An 18,469-nucleotide genomic window follows, 5' to 3' on the forward strand; every position below is an offset into this window, starting at 1 on the left:
TTATGGAAAAGGAAAATTCCTATGTGGTGTATATGGGAAAATTTCAGGCAATTTGATCAGAGTCTTCCATAAAAGTACACTATCTCTGAATTTTGTTTACTCAGCATAACCAGTTTTTCCAAACTCTGAAGTCCTTGAAAGTAGAAAGTGTACTTTAATTATCTTTGTGCCCTTAAGACCTAGCATATTTCAAATATTAGATATGTAATTTGAGGGAAATGGTTCTTCTCTAACAACTTTGCACATCTCCACCTAGGCCACATAAATATATCTTGACCACAATCTTACCATAGTCTTTCTTGAAAGCATCACAATTCCTCCTGGAACAAGGGGAAGTAGACAGCCTTGTGAAGAGCTGCCACCAAGCAGTGTCTCCATCTGTTTCCCTATCTACAGGAGACGGTCACAAGGTCATTTCTCATTCATCTCCTTAGTTTCGGTTGAACACAACTTTCCGCCTCTCTCCCTTAGGATACAACTGCAGATTTCTGTATAAGTCTATAAAACTTGTTGGGTACCATTTGAGTGAGCTTCCCAGCAGCAGAGCAACTCATCGCATGTCCCACCAGTCCACTGTCCAGCTGGTTCCGTGTTGTATTCTGGGACTAAAGTGGCAGAGATCCAACACCATGCTGATCTTACTTCTTGGGTATAAGTAATAAACTATCTTAATCCATTTGGGCTCATTGTCTCATTACCATCAAAATCTGTGGAAATGTGACGAGCCAACCTAGCAGTTTCAGTGGCAATCTTTTGTGATCCTGTTAAATACCATACCTCTTCTTAGGAACTCTTCTTAGGAACTTCTTGACCACTTGTCAGTAACTAATGTGTGATGACTAAGTAAATAGTGGAAAATAAGAAAAAAAAGGGAAATTTGCCTATGATGAGATGAATGAAGTTTTTTAACAATTGCTTCAAAAATACACCAGTCATATGTCACTAGCCATTCCATGATTATCATAGTAATTGAAAAGACTTTTTAAAAAAATTATATTGGGAATATATGAAAGATTACTTCATTTTTCCTTTTATTATACAATGATAGGTAGGCTTTATGGATATACCATAATTGAGCAGGGTCATAGAACATGGCCAACATCAATAATAGTTTCTTCCAGGTTTATAAAGTAGGGTGAATCTAAACAATTCAGGAGTATAAATTGCCTCTGAGTGGACTCTATCTTCTAGGGCAGGGTCAGCAATGTTTCTATAAAGGGCAAATAATAAATACTTCAGGCTTTGTGGATGATGTGATCTCTGTCCTACTTCTCAATAATGTTGTTGTAGTACAAAAGCAGCTGTAAACAATGTGTAAACAAATTAGTGAGGCTGCGTTCCAATAAAATTTTATTTACGGACACTAAAATTTTAAATTTGTGTAAGTTGTATGTGTCACAAATAATATCCTTTTGGGTTTTACAATCATTTGAAAATGTAAAAATGATTCTTAGCTCATGGGCCATATAAAAATAGGCGGTGAAAAAATAAAAAGATACGTGGCAGTGGGCTGGATTTGGCCAATGGACGATAGTTGGCTCACCTCTGATAGGGAATAGGGCACGTCTTCTATCATAGAATTTCTGAAGAACTGGATTTATAAGTTGAGGATTGACATAGAGCACAATGAAAAGAAGTGGACTTTCACAATATAAGGTTTTCATACTCTGTTTTTCTGAGTCTGCATCATTTTATTATTTTTATCTTTACCTTTTTTTTATAGATAATGGGAAGGTTGATCTTGATAAATTGATGGATGGAGTGAAAACTCTTACAGGTGAGAAGTTAATATAAATCTAAGAATATAAGTTTTAGTCAAAATTATATTTCAAAGACTTTTATTTCTTTGCTTATTCTACCATTTTATCCTTCATTTGATAGATCGTTTTTTATCTAATTTCTTAGAGTTAGACTTTTAAATCTCTGCATGTTAGTAATAAAATTTAAATTCTGGGGTGCCTGGGTGGCTCAGTTGGTTAAGCAGCTGACTTTTGATTTTGCCTCCGGTCATGGTCTGAGGTTCATGATATCAAGCGCCACATGGGGCTCTGCCCTGAAAACATGGAGCCTGCTTGGGATTTCTGTCCCTCTCTTTATCTCTGCCCCTCACTCATTCTCTCTCTCTCTCTGTCTCTCTTTCTCTTTCAAAATAATAAATAAAAATAAATAGTTTCAATTCTGTGTCTTGGTAGCAAATTCTTTTTTTTTTTAATTTGACATTAATATATGACACCTCTTCTATGTTGGGGAAAAATATTCTGTATTAAATCAGTGAATGGTAGAGTTAGGACGGAGAGGAAGATGGCGGCGTAGGAGGACACTGGGCTCACCGCAAGTCCTGCTGATCACTTAGATTCCACCTACACCTGCCTAAATAACCCAGAAAACTGCCAGAAGACTAGCAGCCAAGCACAGACGAGAGGCCCACGGAAGAGGGTAGGAAGGGCGGAGAGGCGGTGCGTGCTACGGACTGGCGGGAGGGAGTTGGGGTGGAGGGGCAGCCCGCCGGCCAAGCAGAGCCCCCGAGTCTGGCTTGCAGAAGCGGAGGGACCGGACGGAGTGTGTTCCGACAGCAAGCGGGACTTCACATCTGGAAGGTTATAAGCTAACAGCTCTGCTCGGAGAAGAGGAGGTCTGGAGGACAATGGGAGGGAGAGTTGCTGAGCCCCGCGAGGACAGAGCTCAGTTTGGCAGGGAAGAAAGGCGCTCACCAGCGCCATCTCCCTCACCCACCCCCCAGCCAAAATCCTAAAGGGAACCAGTTCCTGCCAGGGAACTTGCTTGCACCACGCAAACACCCAACGCTGTGCTTCTGCGGACCCACACCTCCGGCGGCGCGCCTGACTCCCTCCAGCTGCTGCAGGGCCCCTCCCAAAGCGGACCACAGAAGGAGAAGTGAGCTGAGCCTGCCCCTCCCGCCCCCCATGCACCTTGCCTATCTACCCCAGCTAATACGCCAGATCCCCAGCACCACAAGCCAGGCAGTGTGCAAGTAGCCCAGAGAGGCCACGCCACCCCACAGTGAATCCCGCCCCTAGGAGAGGGGAAGAGAAGGCACACACCAGTCTGACTGTGGCCCCAGCGGTGGGCTGGGGGCAGACATCAGGTCTGACTGCGGCCCCGCCCACCAACGCGAGTTATTCAAGACAGCACAGGGGAAGTGCCCTGCAGTTCCACACCCCTCCAGAAACTATCCAAAATGACCAAACGGAAGAATTCCCCTCAAAAGAATCTCCAGGAAATAACGACAGCTAACGAACTGATCAAAAAGGATTTAAACAACGTAACAGAAAGTGAATTTACAGTAATAGTCATAAAATTAATCACTGGGCTTGAAAACAGTATAGAGGACAGCAGAGAATCTCTTGCTTCAGAGATCAAGGGACTAAGGAATAGTCAGGAGGAGCTAAAAAATGCGATAAACGAGCTGCAAAATAAAATGGAAATGACCACGCTTCAGATTGAAGAGGCAGAGGGGAGAATAGGTGAACTAGAAGATAAAATTATGGAAAAAGAAGAAGCTGAGAAAAAGAGAGATAAAAAAATCCAGGAGTATGAGGGGAAAATTAGAGAACTAAGTGATGCACTAAAAAGAAATAATCTACGCATAATTGGTATTCCAGAGGAGGAAGAGAGAGGGAAAGGTGCTGAAGGTGTACTTGAAGAAATCATAGCTGAGAACTTCCCTGATCTGGGGAAGGAAAAAGGCATAGAAATCCAAGAGGCACAGAGAACTCCCTTCAGACGTAACTTGAATCGATCTTCTGCATGACATATCATAGTGAAACTGGCAAAATACAAGGATAAAGAGAAAATTCTGAAAGCAGCGAGGGATAAACGTGCTCTAACATACAGAGGGAGACCTGTAAGACTCATGACCGATCTCTCTTCTGAAACTTGGCAGGCCAGAAAGGAATGGCAGGAGATCTTCAATGTGATGAACAGGAAAAATATGCAGCTGAGAATCCTTTATCCAGCAGGTCTGTCATTTAGAATAGAAGGAGAGATAAAGGTCTTCCCAAACAAACAAAACCTGAAGGAATTCGTCACCACTAAACCAGCCCTACAAGAGATCCTAAGGGGGATCCTGTGAGACAAAGTACCAGAGACATCGCTACAAGCATGAAACCTACAGACATCACAATGACTCTAAACCTGTATCTTTCTATAATAACACTGAATGTAAATGGACTAAATGCACCAACCAAAAGACATAGGGTATCAGAATGGATAAAAAAAAAAAAAAAAACAAGACCCATCTATTTGCTGTCTACAAGAGACTCATTTTAGACCTGAGGACACCTTCAGATTGAGAGTGAGGGGATGGAGAACTATTTATCATGCCACTGGAAGTCAAAAGAAAGCTGGAGTAGCCATACTTATATCAGACAAACTAGACTTTAAATTAAAGGCTGTAACAAGAGATGAAGAAGGGCATGCTATAATAATTACAGGGTCTATCCATCAGGAAGAGCTAACAATTATAAATGTCTATGCACCGAATACAGGAGCCCCCAAATATATAAAACAATTACTCACAAACATAAGCAACCTTATTGATAAGAATGTGGTAATTGCAGGGGACTTTAACACTCCACTTACAGAAATGGATAGATCATCTAGACACACGGTCAATAAAGAAACAAGGGTCCTGAATGATACATTGGATCAGATGGACCTGACAGATATATTTAGAACTCTGCATCCCAAAGCAACAGAATATACTTTCTTCTCGAGTGCACATGGAACATTCTCCAAGATAGATCACATACTGGGTCACAAAACAGCCCTTCATAAGTATACAAGAATTGAGATCATACCATGCATACTTTCAGACCACAATGCTATGAAGCTTGAAATCAACCACAGGAAAAAGTCTGGAAAACCTCCAAAAGTATGGAGGTTAAAGAACACCCTACTAAAGAATGAATGGGTCAACCAGGCAATTAGAGAAGAAATTAAAAAATATATGGAAACAAATGAAAATGAAAATACAACAATCCAAACGCTTTGGGACGCAGCGAAGGCAGTCCTGAGAGGAAAATACATTGCAATCCAGGCCTATCTCAAGAAACAAGAAAAATCCCAAATACAAAATCTAACAGCACACCTAAAGGAAATAGAAGCAGAACAGCAAAGACAGTCTAAACCCAGCAGAAGAAGAGAAATAATAAAGATCAGAGCAGAAATAAACAGTATAGAATCTAAAAAACTGTAGAGCAGGTCAACGAAACCAAGAGTTGGTTTTTTGAAAAAATAAACAAAATCGATAAACCTCTAGCCAGGCTTCTCAAAAAGAAAAGGGAGATGACCCAAATAGATAAAATCATGAATGAAAATGGAATTATTACAACCAATCCCTCAGAGATACAAGCAATTATCAGGGAATACTATGAAAAATTATATGCCAACAAACTGGACAACCTAGAAGAAATGGACAAATTCCTAAACACCCACACGCTTCCAAAACTCATTCCGATTGTATATATACCCCATATATACCCTCATATCCCATTGTATATATACCCCACATTTTCGTTATGTATCCCTCCATCAATGGATGCTTAGGTTTTTTCCATTTCTTTGCTATTATAAATTATGCTATAATGGATGTGAAGATGCAGTTATCTCTTCAAGACAGTGATTTTGTTTACTTTGGATATATACCCAAGTCATAATTTCTGGATCATATGTAGTTCCATTTTTAATTTTTTGAGGAACCTTCATACTCTTCACGTTGGCTGCACCAATTTACACTTTCACCAGCAGTGCACGAGGCTTCCCTTTCCCCCACATCCTTACCAGTACTTTCTATTTCTTGTCTTTTTGATGATAGCCATTCTAACAGGTGTGAGGTGCTACCTCATTGTGGTTTTGATTTACATTTCCCTGATGATTAGTGAGGATGAGCCACCTTTTAATGGACCTGTTGGCCCTTTGAATATCTTCTTTGGAAAAATGTCTTTTCAGATATTTCACCCATTTTTAAATTGTGTTATTTGGTTTCTTTGTTATTGAGGTATATGAGTTCCTCATATAGTTTGGATATTAACCTCTTATAAGATATATGGTTTGTAAATATTTTCTTCCATTACATAGGCTGTCTTTTCATTTTGTTGATTCTTTTTTTATTATTATTATTCTCAAGTTAGTGAACATACAGTGTAGTCTTAGCTTCAAGAGTAGAACCCAGAGATTCCTCTCTTACATATGACACCCAGTGCTCATCCTGAAAAGTGCCCTCCTTAGTGCCTGTCACCCATTTACCTCCCCTCCAAACCTCATCAACCTCAGTTTGTTCTCTGTATTTAAGGGTCTCTTATGGTTATTTTGCCATGCAGAGAAGCTCTTCAGTTTGATGTAGCCCTACTTATTTATTTTTTATATTGTTGCTTGTGCTTTATAGGAGTCACATCCAAAAAAGCATTGCCAAGAGCAACATCAAAGAGCTTTTTTCTCCGTTTCCCTTGGGAGTTTTATGTACGATTTCAGGCCTTACATTTAATTCTTTTTTTTTTTTTTTTAATTTTTTTTCAACGTTTTTATTTATTTTTGGGACAGAGAGAGACAGAGCATGAACGGGGGAGGGGCAGAGACAGAGGGAGACACAGAATCGGAAACAGGCTCCAGGCTCCGAGCCATCAGCCCAGAGCCTGACGCGGGACTCGAACTCACGAACCGCGAGATCGTGACCTTGCTGAATTCGGACGCTTAACCGACTGCGCCACCCAGGCGCCCCCATTTAATTCTTTAATTCATTTTGAGTTGATTTTTGTGAACAGTATAAGACAGGGGTCTAATCTCACTCTTTGTCATGTAAATATCCAATTTTCCTAACACCATTTAATGAAGACACTCTTTTCTCCATTGAGTATTCTAGGCTTGCTTGAATATTGTTGGCTTCTGTGTCAAATAGAAGTTGGCCATATATGTATGAGTTTGTATCTAACTCATCATTGGTCCAAGTGTGTGTTTTTATGCCAGTGCCATACTGTTTTGGTTACTATAGCTTTATAATACAGTTTGAAGTAAAAAATTGTGATCCTCCAGCTTTACCCTTCTTTTGAGGATTGGTTTAGCTTTTGTGGTTCCAAATGAATTTTAGGATTATGTTTTATGTATGTGTAAAAAATGCCATTGGAATCTTAAGAATTACATTGAATCTATAGATGGCATTGCCTTAATGTGGACATTTTAAGGTTAATAATTCTTCTAATCTATGAACACAGAATATCTTTCTATTTGTGTCTCTTCCAAATTTACTCCTAAGTACTTTATAGTTTGTGATGCTGTTGTAAGTGAGATTATTTTCTTCATTTCTTTTTCTGATAATTCATTGTTAGTATATAGAAACACCATTGATTTTTTTGTATGTTGATTTTGTATCCTGCATCTTTACTGAATTCATTCATTAAATTTAACAAGTTATTATTTTTTTTTTTTTGGTTGAGTCTTTAGGATTTTCTATACTTAAAATAATGTCATCTGCAAATAAACACACTTTTACTTCTTTCTTTCTTTCTTTCTTTCTTCCTTTCTTTCTTTCTTTCTTTCTTTCTTCTTCCTTCCTTCCTTCCTTCCTTCCTTCCTTCCTTCCTTCCTTCCTTCCTTCCTTTCTTTCTTTCTTTCCGATTCTGGTGACTTTTATTTCTTTTCTTGCCTAATTGTTCTAGCTAACACTTCTAGTACTATACTGAATAGGAGTGGTAAGAGTGAGCACTTGTCTTATTTCTGATTATAGAGGAAAAGCTTTCAACCTTTCACTGTTAGAGTATGATGTTAAGTATTGAGTATTGTCATACATGGCCTTTATTATGTTGAGATTCTTTCCTTCTATACCTAATTTAGTGACAGCTTTTATCATGAATGGATGTTGAATTTTGTCATATGCTTTTTCTGCATCAATGGAGATGATCATGTGATTTTTATCTTTCATTCTATTAATGCAGTATGTCACATTTATTGATTTGCACATGGTGAAATATCTTTGCATCCTAGGGATGAATCCCACTTAATCATGCTCTATGATCCTTTTATTTATTTATTTATTTTTATTTTTTCAACGTTTTATTTATTTTTGGGACAGAGAGAGACAGAGCATGAACGGAGGAGGGGCAGAGAGAGAGGGAGACACAGAATCGGAAACAGGCTCCAGGCTCTGAGCCATCAGCCCAGAGCCTGACGCGGGGCTCGAACTCACGGAGCGCGAGATCGTGACCTGGCTGAAGTCGGACGCTTAACCGACTGCGCCACCCAGGCGCCCCTACTCTATGATCCTTTTAATGTGCTATTGATTGGTTTGCTAGAATTTTGTTGAGAATTTTTGCATTTATATTCGTCAGGGACATTGGCCTATAGTTTTAATTTTTTTGTAGTATCTTTGTCTGGCTTTGGTATCAGGGTAAATGCTACCTTGTAAATGAGTTTGGCAGTGTTCCCTCCTCTTAAATTTTTTGGGAAGAATTTGAGAAGGATTGGTGTTAACTCTTCATTAAATGGTAAAAATTCAGCAATAAAACCATTTGTCCTGGACTTTTGGGGAAGAAGATTTTGATTATTGACTCAATATCCTTACTTGTTTTTGGTCTCTTCAGATTTTCTGTTTCTTCATGATTCAATCTCAGTAGGTTGTATGTTTCTAGGAATAATTTATCCGTTTCTTCTAGGTTGTCAATTTTGGGGTCTCTGCTCAGGCACCATTATAACCAGATCTGTAGGATGGACTATGCAACTTCCCAGGTGTTCTGGTTAGGCTTCTTGGTCAGATAAGGCTGGAAGCTATATTCATCCCTGGTCAGGGCTTTGAATTTCCTTCCCAGCCCAGTCTCTATATCATAGGCTCCTTTGCTGATAAGGCTTATTGGCTGGGTACCTGAGTCAGGCAGGAGTATCCATCAATATCCCTGGCCAGATAGTGCCACTAGCTCAGTTCTGCAGAGAGGCAGAGCCAATGAGTGGGCTCTTCACTCAGGCACTGCTGTAAGAGGAGCTGTAGGGTAATCTACACAGTCTCTGGGATGGTCTCAATAGGTTTTCTGGTCAGGCATGACAGAGGACTATCTATACTCAGCAATAGGCAGGAGCCATGAATTTGCTTCCTCATCTGGATGGGGTGATAGAAGAGGCTCCAAGGCCAGAAAGGCTTATTGGCTGGGGACCGAACTCAAGCAGAATGGTTCCCTGGCCAGAGGGACCACCATCTTGGCTCTGCAGATGGGCAAAACCACTGTGTCAGATATCTACTCAGGCACTGCTGCTAGGAGAAACAATCTGCCAAGATCCAAGTGCTGGTTAATGTAAGCCATGTTTCCCTTCTCCATCTCATTCTGATCTCAAATGGTTAAGACCCACGGATACCTCCCCCCCAATACCTATGGGACAGGACCCAGGTGGGCCTTCCAGGAAGCAACCCACAACTCTGGAGGAGCTGGATGTCTACCTTGGGCTCTCTTTTTCCCACCAGAGAAACCATAGCTCTGGGAAGCCCTCTCAGTGCAGCACTATACTAGCCTGGGAGAGGGGCAGTGCAGTCAGAGCATAGCTGATTGTCTTACCCTTCTAATGTGGTCCTTCTCAGTCTCTGTGGTTCAGGGAGATTCATCAGCCTCACAACCATATCCTGGGATTTTCACAAGGGTGTCTTGTCTGTGGATACTTGCAAGATGGTTTTTTTGTGAGGGGGACTGAAGTCAGGAAAAACTTATGTCACCATCTTGATGACATCACTCTCTATTTCAATATAAATGTAATTTTGTAATAATAAAATTAATTATAATTTAAAGAAAATTAAAATAACATGCAAATTGGTCCATACCATTCCTGAACTTATAACCAACCACTCAATGATTCTATATAACCTAGTAGATAAAGGCTAAGCTTCTTAAAATTACTTACAAATCCCTTAATAATCTGAGTCCAACCTACCTCTCTTGTATGAACTTTCCTTTCTCAAATCCATACTTCATTCTTCTGCAGTGCTGAACCGACTATAATTCTCCATGCACTGCATATGTATCTGTTGTATATGTTGTACCCAGGTGTGGTTTTACTTTATATTTCTCAGCCTCTCTTCCATGTAGAAGACTCTTTCTATGCATTCCCCTTTCCTTTAGTTAAAATGTGATATTTTAACTTGCCAGGCACTACATACTCTATGATGTATTCATTTAACACTCTAGTTTGAATTAGTGGTTCCTATATGAGCTATGGCACTCATGGCTCACAGCAGTACCTGAAGTGCTACCAGAGAGCTGATAAATACCAATGATCCAGAAACACTGGAAAAATAGATCAGCTTAAATCCTTGAAATTCAGAGATTTAATATAAGTGTGTATAAAATTATGATATTAATGGAATTTATCTGGAATTTTCCATCAACGTATGTCCTTTGTATATGTTTTTTGGAGCTCATGACATTGATTACATGTCTCAATTGTCCCTTCTCTTCATAGCTAATGGAAAAGTTGATCTGAGTAAAGTGATGGATGGAGTGAAAGCTGTCACAGGTGATTGAGAAGTTAATGTAAACATAGGATCCTAATTTTTACAGAACTGTTTTTCTTCATGCCTTAATTGCTAGGCTAATTCTATCATTTTTACCTCCTATTTGTTTAAGGTTTTCATAACCAGTAGCCCAGAAATTGGAGAATTTTCTGATGTATTCTTCGTGAATACACTTCATTTTCCTTATTTTAAGACAGCCAAAATGTACAATAAAAGGTGAAATGAATCTTTGGAAAAGACCCTGGTAATTACTTAAAGGAGAGGTGATACATTCTTCATGTCAATAGAATTATGAAGATGAGCCATCTGCAGCTTGAAAATTGACAAAAGAGATCTATAATCCCCACTTTGTGTCATTGTCATTTTGAGTATGTTAGTCCAAGCCTCCCAAGAAGCAAAAGCCGGGGCAGGGTTAAACATGGCAGGACATTATTAGGGGAAATGCCTGCGTAAGAGAAAATAAGGAGGATGCCTGAAAGGCTGGGAGGCTGTCAGACTGCAGGGCAAATCTGTCACCAGGTGAAGGAAAGAGGAAGAAATGTTTGGGCGGAAGCATCCTAGATTGTCATGCAGTCTGAGGAGGGCCTGGAGAAAGTGCTTTCAAGAATCCTCTAGTTAAAATCACCAACCTGTATCTTCCAGGAACAGGGCTCCCCTAGTTTCTTGGCTGCACTTGTGATTGGCCAGTGCCAATGATACGTATGGCATTAGTGCAAAAAAACACAGGTTAATTTCAAAGCAGAAGATGGGGCCCTTGGTTAATTATGTTCTCCATAGTTGGAACTCCTATGGATACATTCTCATGACCGCCGTTGAGAGTTCCATCTCTCTCTCTCTCTTGTTTTTTTATTAAGTATAATTTATTGTCAAATTGGTTTCCATACAACACCCAGTGCTCATCCCAAGAGGTGCCCTCTTCAATGCCCGTCACCCACTTTCCCCTCTCCCCTACCCCGATCACCCCTGAGTATTGTTCTCAGTATTTAAGAGTGAGAGTGCCATCTCTTATTAGCCTCTAGAAAGCTGGGGCGCCTGGGTGGCTCAGTTGGTTAAGTGTCCAACTTCAGCTCAGGTCATGATCACGGTCCGTGAGTTCGAGCCCTGCATCGGGCTCTGGGCTGATGGCTCAGAGCTTGGAGCCTGCTTCTGATTCTGTGTCTCCCTCTCTCTCTGCCCCTCCCCCATTCATGCTCTGTCTCTCTCTGTCTCAAAAATAAATAAACTTAAAAAAAAAGCCAATTATGTTTCCATAAGTGACATTATCTCCATGTATTTGGACAGAGCTCAGTGATCATTACTTTCCCCAGCTCATAATCCTATTGTTTTAGCATCATAATTTAGTTTAATTATTTGCAATAATTTGATTGTACTTAAATTCCATGTATGTCATTGTTTTAATCTTTTTATTAAGGAGAAAATGTTGATGTCAATAGCGTTAAAGCTGTTCTGGGAAACATGGGGATCGAGCTCAAAGGTAAAGAATGCTTGGAGCTGGTGAAAACTCTTCCTTTTAAGGGTAAGCATTTTAAATATTGATGTATTCAAAGAGAGGTTTTTTTTAAGTTTATTTATTCATATTGAGGGGGTGAGAGCATGTGTGAGTTAGGGAGGAGCAGAGAGAGAGGGAGAGCGAAAGAATCCCAAGCAGGCTCCGCACTGTCAGCACAGAGCCGGACTCAGAGCTCGATCTCACAACCCGTGAGATATGACCTGAGCCAAAACCAAGAGTTGGATGCTTAATTAACTGCGCCACCCAGCTGTCCCCAAAAAGAAGTTTTAGATTTCTGTGTCTGCGAGAAGCTCTAAAATTATCTCCATTTCCTAAGTTCTAGAAAATAGAAAATCCATTTCAAAAAAAAATTTTTTTAGAATGTCCACTTATACCTGAAATGAATCCCTAAGTGGTTTTACTTTTAGATTAGGAAGCAGCATTTCCATTACGATGGGTCTTTTTATCAATAGTGAAAAACAAAAAAGGAAAAAACAAAGGTTAAACTGGGATTTGTGAAAGAAGAAAGGATTAATAATTGGAAGTGAATAAAGGCAGGATTGGGAAGAAGAACAGAGGTGTGCATGATGTGCTAAATTTCACCCAATGTTCTCTCAAATTTTATTAAAATAAGAGAAAACTCTCGAAAAGTCATTTTTCCTAATTTCTCTGTGATTTTCCACATTTCTCTGTGACTTAAATTCTGCCTTTTCTTATAGATGATGACAAGATCTTTCAAAACAGGTTGCTAGAAGTTGTGATGTCTCTAAAAGGTACGTGAGCAGCATAATGAGAGTGCAGACCAATATGGGATCCTTGCTTTTATACTGTTCCCAAGGTATTAGTGGTTGCTGCTATACTGATCATATATACTGATTGCAAATTTATGCTCCCACTGAAGATCAAGCTTCACGTTAGCTGCTGATCTTTTACTTTATATCTAGGAAGAAAGCCTTCTACTTTCTCAAGATTCTTCCAAACTTTTCAAGAGAAAAAATACCAGATTTCAAGTTTGCATAGCAAAATGTGACAGACAAGATTAGCACTGATTCAGGGAATTTAATCAGCTGCAGATAAATACTAAACTGGGAATTCAGTCATCAAAACCTATTGTTTAGCAGTAAAAAATGTTTGCCTCCAGAACTAGAATTCACTTAGCATTTATTCAATGGTATTTAAAACTTTGTATTTTATAGTCTGATCCCTAAGACAAATCTCACGAGAAGTGACCTTCATTCTAATGTCATAGTTGACTTTCTCTATAGGCATAATAAGGTCCTTAGTCTCTTGTTCTAAAATTGGTGTGGTTTTTTTTTTCACATTTTAGAACAAGGATTATTAACCTTACTACTAAGGGGGTTCTGTGAATAGGCTTTAGAGAATATATGACCCCCCCCCCCGAAATGATGTGTAATCTTTGTGAACACTAGCATATAGCTCATGCAATTCACAACAGGGCATGTGTCTCTAAAAGGTTTATGAACCTCTTTTTTGAAGTTACATAATTTTCTTCATGGACTCTCTTTCCTTAGATGGGAAAGTCAATGTCAACGACTTGAACGCAATACTGGATAATATGGGAATCAAGCTCTCAGATAAGGAACTTGAGGCTCTGACTCAAAATCTCCCCGGTGATGGTGAGCAAGTTTCCAGATACCATAGTTCCGTGTTGGGAGAGCTTGGACAATAAAGGTTGTGGGGGAAAGGGCCCTTAGGAATGGTAATCTACACTGATAGTAAGAAGCTATAAATATGGGCAAAGCATGTAAACAGCATATAAGCAGCCAGCTACCAAGTCACCGTGAAAACATTGCCCTTTGTATGAATGTCTTTTATGTTCTTTATCCATATTATGGTCACTAGAAGACAGTCTTCCACATTTTAAAAAGAAATATGCAGGCCACTTAGATGACGGTACTTCTGAATTTCTTCCCATTACTAATGCATATAGCTTTGAAATAGTATAGAACTATAAGTAAAATTAATATTTTTGAAATGGCATGTTTTTATGTTTAGGCTTTTCTTTATAGTATTAATGAAGACAATGAAAACTGAATAAATTAATAGCCTAGAAAGATATTCTTCAGTAAATAGTTCTTAAGTAAGCATATATAAAGTACTTAAGATAATGCCTGGCACATAGTAAGTTAGGATTTATTATATTTACTCCCACATTGTTTTTCACGATATTTCATGAGTCTTTTATATCTCATTATGACTTTAATTTTCTTCTGCAGTTGATAGGAGGACTTCTCCTAAAACACCAATGAAGGAACTGCAAACTTTTACAGGTAAATGAAAAGTTGATGTAAATCTAGGGTTTCGGTCCTTTATAATAGTTTTCTTTATAATAGTTTATAGTTTTCTTCAGTGGTATTTCTGGTATCTTATAAATTCTGATGTTTTATTTTTAAATATATGAATGATGGATTGACATTAGGAAAGTTTCTCCACTAGGATACAAGACTATATGTCAATTTTAAATCCTAAGTTTTCTGTTACTTGTGCAAGTAATATGCTTCGGGTCACAAATGTTTAAATGAAAAATATCTAGAAATGTATAGAAAATGGCATGGTGAAGCTTAGAAATGATCAAGATAATGTATTCCTGATATCATCAATAATTCTTACCAAAGCAAATGTTTTTGAAGAATAATTTATATAAGAATCTGCGTTATCTTAATTCACTCATCAGATTTTACTCTGAAAGTTGTTTTTTTCCAGCTTTAGGAAAAATGGTCTTTAATTTATAATAAATGTGGTATCTTATTACCATAAGATACCATAAGATATGCTCATAAAGATGTGCTTTATTACCATAAGATATGCTCAAGGGTTCTGCAATTGAGAACATCTTCGCCTAACACCTCATCTTGATATTAGGATATCATTAAACTTCATAGAACATATTTTACAACTTGATATAATACCAGAGTTCCAAAAGCTTATATGTCTATTGTTCCCTCTCTTAAAAGATGAGAAGGTCGATTCTAATGACCTGAAAATTTTCCTGGGAAGCCTGGGGATTGAGCTCACAGATCAGGAAAAAGAGAAGCTACTGAAAACACTGCCAATTGACGGTGAGATTGATAGAGGTGTCATGGAGGTCTTTTGTTGGTCTTTAGGTCTGTGTAAATATTTCCAACTTTGTTTCTATTTATTTTTCTCCAAAAGTATAAAAGAAAAAATATTAAATTGAGTTCTAAGTATATAGCAACCTGTCACTGTCGCTTAGAATTTATATTGGAAGTTAAATAATCCTTTAGACAAGAGTTGACATTAACAGCTAAACATATTGTTACCTATCAAGCTACTAATTTGTTCATATCATGAGAAGAGAAAAAAAAAAAAGAAAGATTGGAGATCCATGACAAAAAAATAAAGATGGGAAGCAGAAATTTAAAAGCAAAGGGAACCTATACTCATGTTTGAGCAAGGAGACTTCCTCAGGTACTGGAATAAAGAGGTTTGTCACAAGGAGAGAGGTTTCTGTTTCCAAACTTCGTTATATTAGATGAAATAAACTAAAAATTAGAGACAACTCTTCTTAAAATGTTATTTTTGAAATTATTTATTTAAATTATTAATTTCACACCATTTTTGTGATTTCATGTTAATTTCCCCATTGCATGAATTATGGCTTTTCTTACAGCTGCTGGAAAGGTATATCACAACAGGTTGCTAAAGGGTGTGAAATGTCTCAATGGTGAGTAAGACCCAATTAAAAGTCATACTGTCTGACATTCCCCAACTTGACACTTTTATTCCAATTATGAATCCTGGCTCCTCACTTTGGTATCATTCCTTATTTATGATTCTTGCAGTCTACCCACATTTTAACTGATAACAGCGTATATTTTATCTTGTAGGAAGTTCCATATGGAACTTGCATTTTTTTTCAACTCTGTACACCCCTTCTCCATGCACGAAAAAATCACTTCACCTTAAACAAACAAACATAATAAGTAAATAAATAGAAAGTTGATATGCATGCAGAATTTTGGCATAATACACTTTTTTTTCATGTTCCTACCTTCTGTCTTTCCTAAGGGGGAAAGGTTCATGTAAATAACCTGGACAACACCCTTAAAAAATTGGGACTTGAGCTCACGGAAGAGGAACTTGCAAAGCTGTCAAAAAATCTACAAGTTGATGGTGAACACTACAGATGTCCTCAGGCCATTTTTAAATTTTTCTTTTATATCTGATATGTTTGAAAATAGATTTAATTGACAGATACATGTTAGAAAGCTTGGAGGAGAGCCCAATTTTATTTTTTTTTACTTAAGTCTTTAATTTTAATTCCAATATAGTTAACATAGAAAATTATATTATTTCAGGTATACAATATATCAACAATTCTATATATATGTGATAAGTATACTCTTTCGTCCCCATCACCTGTTTCACCCATTTCCCCACCCACCTCCCCTCTGGTAACTACCAGTTTGTTCTCTATAGTTAAGAGTCTACTTCTTGGTTTGTCTCTCTCTTCTTTTTTTTTTTTTTCTTTGTTTACTCATTTTGTTTCTTAAATTTCACATATGAGTGAAATCATATAGTATTTGTCTTTAACATTTCTCTTAGCATTATACTCTTTAGCTCCATCCATGTTGTTGCAAATGGCAAGATTCCATTCTTTTTTAAGGCTGAATAATACTCCATCACACACACACACACACACACACACACACACACACACACACACACACACACATATGTGCTACGTCTTTATCCATTCATCTATTGATGGATACTTGGAGGAGAGCCCAATTTTAAAGTCAGAATAAATCTTGGATCTTCATTACAATTAACCTAAAACAGCATCACCTTTCCGTAAATATACCAAAAACTGCAGAGGGTGCTGTCAGGACTCTAATAGTCTAAATAATAAGAAAGCAAAATAATAGGGATATGAAAATCTATTTATAGAGAAGTCAACACGCCATTCTTCTATCTATCCTCCTGTCTAATGAAATCTTCACTCAAAAACGTGTTCAAAGATTTTTATCATAGTGCACGAGACCTTCAAGCTCCATCTGCCTGTGTGGACATATCTTCTCTCATTTTTCTACTGTTCAAGCCATGTTGAGCTGCTTGTAGTTTCACACACATAGCATGATGTCCCTGGACATTTTTCTCAACTTCTCCTCCATGTGAAGTCTCTTCCATCCTTCCATATTTCATATCAACTGCTCTGATACATTAATGTAGTTCACACACATCTCCTGCAGGAAGCAATCTTAGAACATACCAAGCTAGATTAGTGGTCCCTTCCTCAGCTGTTTGTGGGTACATGAGGTAAAGTTACCAGAATACCTGGCCAACTCCAGTAGTATCTTCAGCTATGGCTTATAATGGCATCCAAAATACTAGGAAGAGCACACTTTTTCTGATTCAGTTTCTAGTATACAAGAGACCTTTGTATTAATGGAGATCATCTTAACTCCCTGAGATCCAGGCATTTTCTAAATGGTCTCAGGTAAAATGAAGATGTAAGGAATTTTTAATGGAATTGTTTCCTTAAAATATATGTCTTAAATTTGTCTTCTGGGCTTCTGACATTATTTTCATTGTGCCTTTTCTTGTAGCTAATGGAATGGTTGGTCTGAAAGAGGTGATGGATGGAGTAAAAGCTACTACAGGTAAGAGAGAAATTAAGAATCTAAAACACTTAGTATTTATAATAATTATATTTCATCATTATTCCTCAATTGCCATATTAGTTATGGCATTTATTTCTTTGTTCATTAAATTACTAGCAACTCATTTGTTTTCTGGTATATTTTTTATTTGTATATTTTGCTCTTCCCTTTTTTAGAATGGCCAAACTCTGTACTAGTGAAATAATATATGAAGTAAAATTTTGATAAAGACTACAGATAACTGACAAAAAATGAGACTAACAGATCTTACCTTATTTTATACATTTATTTGAATAAGTAATTTATAATATTCCAATTGAATAGCAGATACATAATGTAAATCTCACAGGGTTCAGAGTTGCCTTGCCATTGTCATTGTGACTGTGACTTCTTTTATTAGCACTTAGAGATCAAATTCTTTTTCTGTGAAAGTCATCGTCAGTATATTTGGAGAGGTCTCATTGGCCTATGCTCTTTATTCTGTACCGATTTAATCTACATAGCCATAGATTAATTTTCCCTGTTTGGAGTCATTAGAGGATCCTTTAAATTCGTATACGTAATGATGTCTATTTTTTTAAGGAGGGGAGGTTGACGTCAAAGATATGAAAGCTCTTCTGAAAAACATGGGAATAGAGTTCACAGATAAGGGACGTTTGAAGCTGCTGAAAAATCTGCCTTTCAATGGTAGGCATTTATATACTGATGTGACCTTAAAGTCTTCTTTGAAGCTTTTAAAGATTTTTTAATTTAAATTCCAGTTAGTTAACATACAGTGTAATACTAGTTTCAGGTGTACAATTTGGTGATTCAACACATCCACACATCACC

General features: G+C 37.8%; 3 protein-coding genes across 7 annotated transcripts in view; all 3 read left to right on the forward strand.

Moving 5' to 3' along the window:
• Positions 1 to 12,084, forward strand: part of LOC124513570 (uncharacterized) — a 78,131-nt gene extending 66,047 nt beyond the window's left edge. The window contains exons 26-28 of the mRNA XM_047081702.1: positions 1,724 to 1,777; positions 10,453 to 10,506; positions 11,916 to 12,084. Of these exons, the coding sequence (XP_046937658.1) occupies positions 1,724 to 1,777; positions 10,453 to 10,506; positions 11,916 to 12,040 (233 nt within the window). The 3' untranslated portion in view covers positions 12,041 to 12,084. The remainder of the gene's footprint in view (positions 1 to 1,723; positions 1,778 to 10,452; positions 10,507 to 11,915) is intronic.
• Positions 1 to 18,469, forward strand: part of LOC124512839 (leucine-rich repeat-containing protein 37A3-like) — a 340,529-nt gene that overhangs the window by 234,963 nt on the left and 87,097 nt on the right. The gene's annotated exons all lie outside the window — the stretch shown is intronic.
• The window catches only part of LOC124513569 (tRNA modification GTPase MnmE-like), a 78,851-nt gene continuing 74,617 nt past the window's right edge, over positions 14,236 to 18,469 (forward strand). For 3 of the 5 annotated variants that reach the window (XM_047081697.1, XM_047081698.1, XM_047081699.1), the window contains exons 1-6: positions 14,236 to 14,284; positions 14,969 to 15,073; positions 15,646 to 15,699; positions 16,044 to 16,148; positions 17,585 to 17,638; positions 18,221 to 18,325. In XM_047081697.1, the coding sequence (XP_046937653.1) occupies positions 14,260 to 14,284; positions 14,969 to 15,073; positions 15,646 to 15,699; positions 16,044 to 16,148; positions 17,585 to 17,638; positions 18,221 to 18,325 (448 nt within the window). In that variant the 5' untranslated portion in view covers positions 14,236 to 14,259. Of the gene's footprint in view, positions 14,285 to 14,968; positions 15,074 to 15,645; positions 15,700 to 15,721; positions 16,149 to 17,584; positions 17,639 to 18,220; positions 18,326 to 18,469 lie in introns of those variants that run through there. The other 2 variants (XM_047081700.1, XM_047081701.1) reach the window with 2 other exon arrangements.

The sequence above is a fragment of the Lynx rufus genome, unplaced genomic scaffold (genome assembly GCF_022079265.1).
Source record: "Lynx rufus isolate CCGP_SWC_20201006 ecotype Redwood Valley unplaced genomic scaffold, mLynRuf1.p SCAF_18, whole genome shotgun sequence".
In the NCBI taxonomy this organism is placed as follows: Eukaryota; Metazoa; Chordata; class Mammalia; order Carnivora; family Felidae; genus Lynx; species Lynx rufus.